Source organism: Gambusia affinis, linkage group LG19 (genome assembly GCF_019740435.1).
Source record: "Gambusia affinis linkage group LG19, SWU_Gaff_1.0, whole genome shotgun sequence".
Taxonomy (NCBI): Eukaryota; Metazoa; Chordata; class Actinopteri; order Cyprinodontiformes; family Poeciliidae; genus Gambusia; species Gambusia affinis.
This window is the reverse complement of record NC_057886.1, coordinates 7553769-7564238: the sequence shown is the minus strand read 5'-3', so window position 1 is coordinate 7564238 and position 10470 is coordinate 7553769. Positions and strand designations below refer to the sequence as shown.

General features: G+C 38.8%; 1 protein-coding gene and 1 long non-coding RNA gene across 3 annotated transcripts; one reads left to right on the top strand and one right to left on the bottom strand.

Moving 5' to 3' along the window:
- Positions 1-197: 197 nt before the first annotated feature.
- Positions 198-5093, top strand: desi1a (desumoylating isopeptidase 1a). The gene is made up of 7 exons (XM_044100768.1): positions 198-363; positions 618-639; positions 793-862; positions 2184-2293; positions 2401-2523; positions 4200-4273; positions 4384-5093. The coding sequence occupies exons 1-7, from the start codon at positions 273-275 to the stop codon at positions 4446-4448; spliced, it is 555 nt and encodes a 184-aa protein (XP_043956703.1). The 5' UTR covers positions 198-272; the 3' UTR covers positions 4449-5093.
- A 2483-nt stretch (positions 5094-7576) lies between these two features.
- LOC122822255 lies at positions 7577-10063 on the bottom strand. Of its 2 annotated transcripts, none has more exons than XR_006369122.1 (4): positions 9697-10063; positions 9208-9270; positions 7733-8019; positions 7577-7640 (listed from the first exon to the last, which is right to left on the bottom strand). It is a non-coding gene; the product is annotated as an uncharacterized LOC122822255 (long non-coding RNA). The 2 variants fall into 2 exon arrangements; XR_006369121.1 differs by lacking the exon at positions 9697-10063 and adding an exon at positions 9539-9581.
- Positions 10064-10470: the final 407 nt, after the last annotated feature.

The window sequence follows — 10470 nt, the reverse complement described above, 5'->3', positions numbered from 1 at the left end:
TAGTGTCAAGTCACAAAAACACTGTTCATGTAAAACAGAAAAATGTGTCATTAACCTTCAACGTAAAAGTACATGTTCTTTTAAAAACTAATCTTGATGTAACGTCTCCTCTTTCTCCGTAGTGATTAGTTTTATTTTGACAGTGACAAAAGCGGAAGTCAGCAGACGTAATGACATCACCCTGCTGTTAACTCCTCCCCGTCATCTGTACCGTTTAAGGGTCTGCAGTACAGCTAACCGAGAAAAACCCCAGAAAATTTAGAGTTGAAGTAATGGATAAAAATATACCTCGGTACAATGTTCAACTGTATATTTACGACCTGTCAAGAGGAATGGCTCGCAGCCTTAGTCCTATTATGTTGGGTAAGTTGGTATTAAACAATTATAATAAAAAATAGCAGATGCAGAATGGCCGAAAAGGGACAATATGTGAGTAATATATTTTAACTTTACAGGTCTTAGTATTATTTTTCCAGTTTATCAAAATCCTGACTGTTAGTAGTTGTATATTATATCATGGGAACAGGGATTGTCATTGGTTTAAACCGGCTCTTCAGATTCAGTAAAAATGGGTCTGCTGTCTCCTATCGTCACTAACCATCTCCTTGTTGTTGCAGGTAAACAGCTGGATGGTATATGGTGAGTCTGACTTCCTGAATCGTAGAAATACTGTATGCTCTGAAATATAGCTACCCCATCTAGGGCAGTAACTAAAAGAGCATTGCAAAATCTGGATAGATTGCTAGGTTTCTGCAGTCTGTGACTTGGATTGGCTTGGCTTATTTCTTGCAGGCACACAGCTATAGTGGCATATGGTGATGAGTTCTTCTTTGGAGGGGAGGGCATCTCTAGCTGTTCACCGGTAAGATAGATTTGCAGCTTCTAACAGTGAGATTCAGAGAGTTTTTACCCTCCCTTTTAGTCACCCTGCTCACTGTATGCTGTAGCAAGATAAACCCGAGCCCCTTCTGTTCACAGCTTGGCTTATCATAAACTTTCAACTTACTGCTGTTACTGTAGATATGAACAAGTGTCTAACTTCCTGACTAATGAGGACCAACACACATCTGCCTTATCAAAATGGCATGTTTTCTTGTCTTTCTTATTTTAAAGAATAGCTAAGAGAAATGTTATACAGTAAAGAAGTAATTGAGTTCAATTATTAACTGTTATAAACTAAATATAAATCTCTTCAACGTAACTTTTTTTACCCCCACCGAATTAAAATTTTTAAAAATTATTTTTGCAGCTGAAACTATTTGAAGGGTTTTTACCCAGGAAGCAAATAAATGGCGCTAGGCAACAATATTAGTCCCTGTTTATATGTGGAAGATAGAAGATGGCTTACTTTCGGCCGAGCCTTTGTAATTAAGATTTAGAGATACAACAGCTTATGTTCAATTGCACATTTTAAACTTGAACATCCAAATTTTAAATGTCATTTTGCATAACTGTGGCTGTTTTGAAACAAATGCCATGACCTCTTGCTGGCCTGTGTGTTGTTTTTGTTTTTCTTACCATCACAATGAGATTAATTTTAAATAACTTTTTCCTCTTGGTTTTTGTTTTACTGTTTTTCACTCAGTTAATGTGTTTTTCTTGAGAGTAAATCTGTAAATCTTCTGCTTTTTATATTAATGGGGGGGAAAAAGGTACTTTTTGGCAGCTTTTTAAAAATATTGCACAAAAAATATGGTTAATCAGAATGCTTTTTTTGTGCTTTTTAAAAAAATAAAATTACCATGCAGAGTCTAAATGCCACCAATAAAATCCAACTTTCATAGATACAATATGACATGGAAAACATGATTGAAGCTGATAATGTCATTAGTTCTAAAAAAAAAAATGTAGATGCATAAAATTCAATGGCAACATTTTTGAATTCTATTCTATTTTTAAAGAGCGCAGAAAGACGAGACCCATAGGGGCAAAGTGAAAATGAACGAGAGAAAAAAAAATTCTGTTCTCACATGACATTAACACTTCACAGCTGTTTATGTTTATGGTTGTGATAAGTACCGTCTTCCCCGCTGCAGCTAATTATTGATGTGTTTACACGTCCGACAAAGTAGCTTTTAGTTTTGCCCTGAGAAAAAATACAAAAATACAAAAATAAATGAGCAGAGTGTTGTTCCCGTGGTATTTCAGTTTCAAAACACTTTTCTCTGTGTGCTTTATGTCAGGGAGGGACGATGCTGGGGAATCCAGACACGGTGGTGGAGCTGGGCGAGACCGAAGTGACAGAGGAGATCTTCATGGACTACCTCTCCTCTCTCGGAGAAACAACTTACAGGTCCCGGGGGCGTCTGTCCTCTTTCGCAGCGAAGCTATTTTTGGTTCAGTCGTGGCTCCAGCACCCAGATGATAAATCTCAAACCCTTTTCTTGTCTGTTTGCTCAGAGGCGACAGGTATCGTCTGTTTGAGCACAACTGCAACACGTTCACCAACGAGGTGGCCCAGTTCCTGACCGGCAGGACCATCCCGTCGTACATCACAGACCTGCCATCAGAGGTCCTCGCCACGTGAGTGACCGGGTTCCAGAGCAGCGAGCCTCAGGCGTGATGACAATTTCCACGAGACTGGAGCAAGCAAACAGTTTTGAGTTGTGAACAGACCTGATTCATTCTCCTGGAGTGACATGGCGGTTTGAGGGGAGTTTTGTTGTCATTAATAGTCAAACTTGTGACACAGTTTTGGTTCAGTCACAAGGCCAGTCACAGCTGAGACACAGATTCAGCGTGATCTGCTTCCAGCTACGGACAGGACCCGAAGCTTCTCTTACTGGATTCAAAAAGCCAATTATATGTAACTATTTATATGTAACACTCCATTTTACACACATTGTATATTGTCACCTTCCTAAAATAACAGTTTGTGCAATTTTTTTGCTGAGTTTAAAAAAAAAAATTTTTTTGCCCAAGACATCTTTTAGAAAAAAAGAAGTGGTGATTTTCTTTTTTTTTGTCTTCAAAATCAATTTTGGCAAAAATGACTTGGGCCATTATTTAAGGAAAGTTACGATACGGAAAATGTTTACAAGACAGCATTAGTTCATATGCAACTTGTTTAGCTGTGTTAAGATTTTTTTTATTCACTTTAAATTATAGAACAGGAGCAATTGGTATTTTTGTTTAACAAAAGACAGCAATCAAGCCAGGAGAACAGACAAAATTCAGATAAGCTGAGTATAGAGAGTTTATTCTAAAACATTAACAAAACCAAGTTAGAAAATTTGTAAAATGAAGTCAATAAGGAGCTCAATTCCACTTTCAGCGCCTTTAAAGGTGAGGAAAGTAAACATGTCAAAGGTATATTTAGGGATTTCCATTGGTAATGTTTTCGTAAATGTTGCAGCATTCATTTTCCGAAAGCCAAAATTAAATCAACTTGGAAGTTGGATCCCTGGTTCGATTCGGAGCACAGATTCTTTTTGCATGATGTGTCCATGTTCTTACTGGTCCTGTAGATGGAGACCAGCCACCCTTTAACCCTCCAGAGATAAGCAGTGTAGATAATGAATCAATGAATGAGTGTGTGTGTGTGCGTGTGTGTGTGGGTGTGTGTGTGTGTGGGGTAGATGTTCATTTGAGACACATAAATGCAGATTTTAATCATCAAATGTGTAAATGGGAAAAAAAATCTCTCAGAGTTCAGTCAATTTAAAGCAGGGCTCTCAAACTCCAGTCCTCGAGGGTCGCTGTCCAGCAGTTTTTAGAAGTCCAATAGGTACAAAACACTGGAATGAAATGGCTTAATTACCTCCATCTTGTGTAGATCAGTTCTCCAGAGCCTTAATTATTCTATTCAGGTGTGGTGCAGCAGAGGCACATCTAAAGGTGGCAGGACTGTGGCCCTCGAGGACTGGAGTTTGAGACCCCTGACTTAAAGTGTCTCATGATGTGACTGTAGTGAAATAACATGAGTTATGGGTTGAAATCCAAACAGTTTCTTTTTACCTCTCTCTATCTCTCTTTCTCGACTTTCCGTCACTTAAAATGAGTAAACAGAGAGTCTGCATTTCTTAAAATTTACTTCAACTTAATCTCAAGACGTTTAAATGGGTTCTGATGTGATGAACCATGAATTATAAAGTTTAATTTCAGCGAGAGAGTCATTGTTCTTAGTTTGTTACAGAAAATGTATTTTTTATTTTTTATTATTATTATTTCAAACTAAATCTCTTTTGTCCCATCTCCAGACCGTTCGGCCAAATCCTTCGACCGATCCTCGACTCCATTCACATCGCCCCGCCCGGAGGCAACGTCATCAAAGGTGGAAGAAACCTCTAACCGGTTGACGGAGCTGCCCGGCGTCCTGCAGGTCTCTTTCAGTGTTGCTGATCTCTTTTAATTCTTTGTTTCTCATTCTTCCTGCATATCAAGTGACCACCGACTTCAGAGGGCAATATTTTTCACATCTGAGATTTTACAGCACGCCAGTGATTTGACAGCAGAGGCAACACTTCTATGTTTTTGGTCTTTGTGCGATTTGTGAAATTGAAGCGAACACAAACACAGCATTTAATCAATACAGTTACATTTTCACATAAAACCGGCTTGGTTTGGATAACCATTTTTTTCCCCCTCAATGAATACAATTTTCATTTGCACACTGTATTTTTTAAAAAAAATTCACCTAAGTTGTCATTGTCTGATATGAAAATGAGAAAAAATGAGAATGTATATTTAATCAGTTAATGTAGGAAGCAGATTCTGATATTTACTCTCAGTATAAAATGAAGAATAACCTAATAAAATCTTCATGTCTTTGTAATAGATAAATTAATCAAAATCCCTGAAAGTTTTACTCTGAAACAAATTTTCCATTGAAAATTAAGTGTTAAATTACTCTTGACTATGTTGTTCATCGCTAGAGTTAATTCTTTAAACGTATTTATAATATTTGGTAAAGTCATTATGACTTTAAGTCGGTCACATTTCTATATTTGCACCTTGTTCCTGTTCGTTAGCCTTTAGTTTATGTCCAATCAACATTTCTTTGTATGTCTGTAATCTCTTTTGATTTATATTTTTCATTTTGTTGACACTCAATAGGTTGTTGAGGAATCATAATAACAGCTGACTTAAACATTTTCCTCTGTAGACATGACTCCATATTTTTCCATTTTCTTGTGTTCAGTACATTATATGAAGAGTTTTCTTTAAAAAATGGCATCCTGCTCTCTCAACAATAACCTGCTTGATTCCTTTAACAGCCACCAGAGTGTGTTTGAACTCCAGCACACCTCTGTGCCTTCATCCCCCTCTGCCTAACTACCGTCTGGACTCTCAGACTCCATAAGGCTGTTTAAAGTTGACTTAGTACTTGTATAACAAATAGGATATAATGGTATGAATTACACGTCTAGTGCACAAAGCAACACCCTCTACAATCTTATCGTATAACACGATAACACACTGGATGTACCGCTTTGAGTACAACACAGCGCCCGTCCACACACTTATCGCTACCCTGGGTAAAATGACAGGAAGTAAATTGATCTTTCATTGAAGCAGAAATATTCTCAAACTCAAAAGAAATCGATTGGGAATTGGGAGTTTTTAGCAAAACCCCATTAGCCACTCTTGACCCCTATGTTTGAAGAACCCTTGTTGGGTAATTGGACATGGTTTCCATCCTTTCCTCTTTGCTCATCACCCCACAATTTAGTTTTTTGTTTTTATTTTATAGGATTTACGTCTCAGGGCTTAGATGGCCTTGGAAGAAAGATTATTTTGTTTCTGTGGCCGAATTCTCCTCGTCATCGTTCTGCACAGCTACCCAATGTTGGCTCCATTTCAGTTTTCTGCCAATAAAACTTGCCAGATTTTCAATTCAAATCTTCGGATATTTCAGATTGTCCGATAGTCCGACCCAAATATTCATCCACCAGGAGTTTTTGTCTTCACCATTTAGTTCATCTTTAATCACTATCCCATCTGAACCGAAGACACAACTCGTGATAAATTCGCCACAGCTTCGTGCAAACTCCACTTCCTTACGTTTGTAAAGGTTGGAAGCTCTTTTCCTGGGATGCCTCCAAGGTGACTGATTGGCATGTAGATCACGACTTACGGTTGCCAAGGAAACGTGGCGACAACTCTCTTTCAACTCCTTTACTATATTTCTCACCGTGTTTTTACCTTTTTAATTATTGCTTTAGCAGAGAATACCTAAACTCTGTTATTTACAAACCTTTCAAGATCTGCCTTTCTTAAACCTGCTCTCTTGCCTTTCCCATTCTGAAGAGAATTTAGCCTTTGTCATGTTGTGGTAGTTAAAGTTCCTGATCTACAAATAGCTAAGGGATATTTCTAAATGTTCTACACTGAGTAAATGTACTAAAACTAAAGTAAAATTATTCTGCTGCGATAAAAGATTAATTAGTTTCTAGTCTTTTTAAATATCCTTAGCAGGGGTGCCAATTAGTGCGGGAGGGGCGTTGTAGACATCTTTAGACGGCAGGCTTTAGGGTTTTTTTAGAACCTTTCTCTTTGTGTTGTGAAAGAAAAAGGTGCATGAACACAAACGTGCATGAACACGTTTGTGTTCATGCACGTTTTCTGCATGAACACAAACAACGAGCACAGTATCGAGAAGCAAGAATCTCCGAGGGTCTAAACCAGCATTAAGCTTCATGTTCTCGTGCAATAAACAAACCTTCCACTCTCACTGTCCCAGCAGCCACTGGGGTCGGCCATTCTAGTCTTGCTCTCCTGCATCAGGACGCAAATGCTCCAGGAGAACTTGAGAGTTCCCCACCTGCTCTCCAGCTTACTGACACACCAACCCGACCGCTGAAATGTATCTCTGAACAAGTCGTCCTTTCTCCCGCCGGTGTACGTTGTCGCTTGCTGCTAGCCGTCCTGTGAAATTGCAGATTGCACCAGATATTTATCGGTATTGTTTACCAATTTATTTAAGAAAAAAACAGTGTTATGTATTTCTGCACTTTGTCTTGTTTGGGTAATGTGGTTTTGGTTTTTCTTGGTATTTCTTTGTAAATCTATTTATGAGTTAAGGTTGTTGAAACTCCTTTTTGTTGTGTTGTCAAATGCAGTGATTCTCAGTAGGTTTTAAATGCCGATTCACAAGTACTTTGATGAAATAAGATAATCTAATCAAATGAAAGAATGCATATTTTCTTTGTGTGTATACCAATAAACATTTTACATCACTGGAGAAAATTTAGCCTGTTTTTCTTTGCCAGATTTTTAATGTAGCCACAGCTTTCCTGTCTTTTGAGAGGGAAGCTTAAGAATAGACCACAACATATCAATGTGACTTAAGTCCTAACTTTAACTAGGCCTCTCCAAATCCTTGGCTTTGTTTGTTTCTTTGTGTTGCAAATAGTTTTGTACGTTTATAGACTGGTAGATGTTGATTGTCTTGACTGTCTTCAAATCAAAAGCATTGTTTGTTTAGTCTACTTCATGTTGTCATGCATGCATAGAGGAGGTACATGAACACATACACACAAATGTTGAGACTATTTCACATAAGGTGTTGGAAAATGAAGACTTTCTAGCCCACTTGTGTTGTTAGTTGTCAGTGTTTTATCTGTCCACCAGGTGGCAGGGTTCACCTTCTGTTCAGTTAATATCGCCAAGATGCTGCAAGGTGTCCCACTAAATACAAACTGAAAAAAAACAAAAACATCCCTCATCTTCCCCCCCCCCCCCCTCCCCCGACATTTGGAGGTTAAACAGACAATCCTAAGAGATATATTACCAATGGATCTCGCTTTCACAAAACGCTTTATTTCACTTGGGGAAATTCAGGGAAGCGTAGCCTCGTCTTTCTATTGTCTGTCGAACCTGCTGTGGTGCGGGGAAGTAGCCATTAGTGGAGCCTGATGCTGAAACGCGAGGAGCTGCACACAGGAGAGTTTCTCCTGTAGTTCAGAGGCTGGGGCTGTTTGTGGACCTGAGGGGAGATTTAATGAAGCTGGATGTTTCCTGCATTGGTTCAGGTGTTACTCCTATGGAGATGGAATCCAGCTCACTCCACTTCATCTCCTTCAAAGATAAAAAAAACAAAAAACAAAACGAAGGTTTTGTTGCAATTTATTCCATTTATTTAGCACTGGTTCACAATAAATTTAATCTTCTAGGACTTAATGCTGCAGCATGTATATTTTATCAAAATATGTATTTTACCTATTTGTTAAAGGTGACATTGTGGCATATAAGAGAATCTGTGGAAATAATGGAGCTCTTCTGCCAGAGCTCCCAACACTTACTGCAGAAATGCTCCATTTTGTCAGAAACAACCAATCAGAGCCAGGAGGAGGGTCCCTCCGGCTGTCAATCATGCTTGTGTGCACTGCTCACAGCCTCCCACTTGCTCTCTGCTGCGCTCCAACCTGTCAGCAGAGCCTGTCACAAATGCTGAGGCTAGTTAGCATAGCCACCGATGACGGTGCATAGAAGATTATGCTGTAACGGTGAGTTACTTCTCTGCCATTAGCATATTTAGCAGCACATACATGAGGTTTTTTCACAGCGCTAAGACACACTTCTCCTGGCTCTGATTGGCAAACATTTCGCTGTTGTTTGAGAGGAACCACTCTTGAACAGAACCTGGCTTAGGATGAGTGGTGAGTGTGACAGGAAGGAAAGACAGAAGAGAAATACAGAACTACTGGGACAGGAGGACATTGGATTCATACAGGAAACATGAACAGTAAGCCTGCTTTCAATGCAAACAAAACAAAGAGAGTATACCCTTAATCTGAGCAGGAATTGCTAATAATATATACATGGAGAGTAGTAGGAGAAAATAGTAAAGACAGGAAAAGCCACATTAGCAATAGACTTTATCACAGGTTAAAGTAGTCTTACAACTAAAAGATCTGGGCGTTAGGAGCACCAGAAAACCGGCAGTCATAAAGCAAAGTGCTCTGTAGAGAACAGCTGACTTATTGATTATTCAGGATTTTAGGTGTAAAATTATTTATTATTACAATTATTATGAAGAGAAGATGCAATTGGAGAAGCACAATTTCTCCTTTTGAGTTTCCTCTTAATTTCCATTCTTCTATCCACTGAGGTAATTTTGTATTTCTGTCATATAAGTCTGATTATCAGAATGGGTACTGAGCTTTAACAATTCTTATTATGACACTGGGTAATCCCCTTTACACACACTATTATTAGTAGGACACAATAAACCTCTTCAGGGACTGCAAAGCAAAACAAATTTACCTTTGAGCTTTTGTTGCACCTGGCAGTAGTTTCACTTTCATAATTTCCCCAGAAACTGCCCACCTGCAAACCAGCAGCAAAATAAAAAGTGCCACAACTGATTTTCTGATTTGAGAAGAGAAAACCCATAAAACACATTTACCATGTTCAGATTTAAAACCACAAAACTGATGTATAGCAATGCTCCAAACCTATATGTATAAATAAACCTCAGAAGGTGGTTTATTTTTGCTGCCTGTTTGCGTGCATTTGGTTTTTCATTGCCTCAAACTACATACTCAGCTCTGCTGTTTAACCCATGTGGAGTGTGAAAAATTAAGAAAGTCCAAACCTGTCATGTTCCGTGTTTTTCTGTGTGTTTATTCTGATTTTTCTGTGTGTTTATTCTGATTTTCCTGTGTGTCCGAGTCTCCATGTTGTCCTGTCTCCCCTTGATTGCTTCCCAGGTGTGTCTCGTTCCCTGATTACCTCCTGTGTATTTAGTGTCACCTGTGTGTCTGTGTCTTCGTCGGGTCCTCGTTGATTGTCGCGTCACTCAGTCTGCCTGTTTTGTTTGCCACGGTGTTAATTCTGTTGCTACCGGTGTGAGCCCTGGCTTCCGCTCAGCCGTGCCGCCAGAATTTTGTGGATTTATCTCCTTCATTAAATATCATTTTTCACCACACCCTGGGTTCCCGTTTGCTGCCTCACCACCTCACCACCACGCTTTATGACAAAACCTTGTTAAAAAGAGGGAACAAAACACAGCTTTATTACATCTGTGCAGATGGAGAACTCAGACGAGAGATCTAACTAGAACAAAGGAATCACTTCTGTATATATGCTGTAACAGACAGAACGACGACAAGACAACGTTCCCAAAAAGCTTATCAGATTTAACAGACACGCACACACACACACACACACACACACACACACACACACACACAGAAAAATGATGTCTTTAGTTAAAAACCAGTTTCAGGCAGAATATTCTTCTGCGCCTATTAATAATCGGTCTGGTCTGTCACCCCTCGAAGTATGATAACTATTTGCTGTAATTATTTACTTATCTCCTGTTGCTAGGCTTCTGACACAGTGAGGCAAACTGTGAAGGGCAAAAGAGTAACAATGACTCTGTAAGCCTGAGTAAGATATAATAAACTGATTAAACATTGTAAGATTAACATTAAATAAACTTCTAATAAAAGTAAACATACTGTGAATAATTATTTTATTCCAAACCCACCATATAAGGTGAAATGAACATACGTTCTGACATAA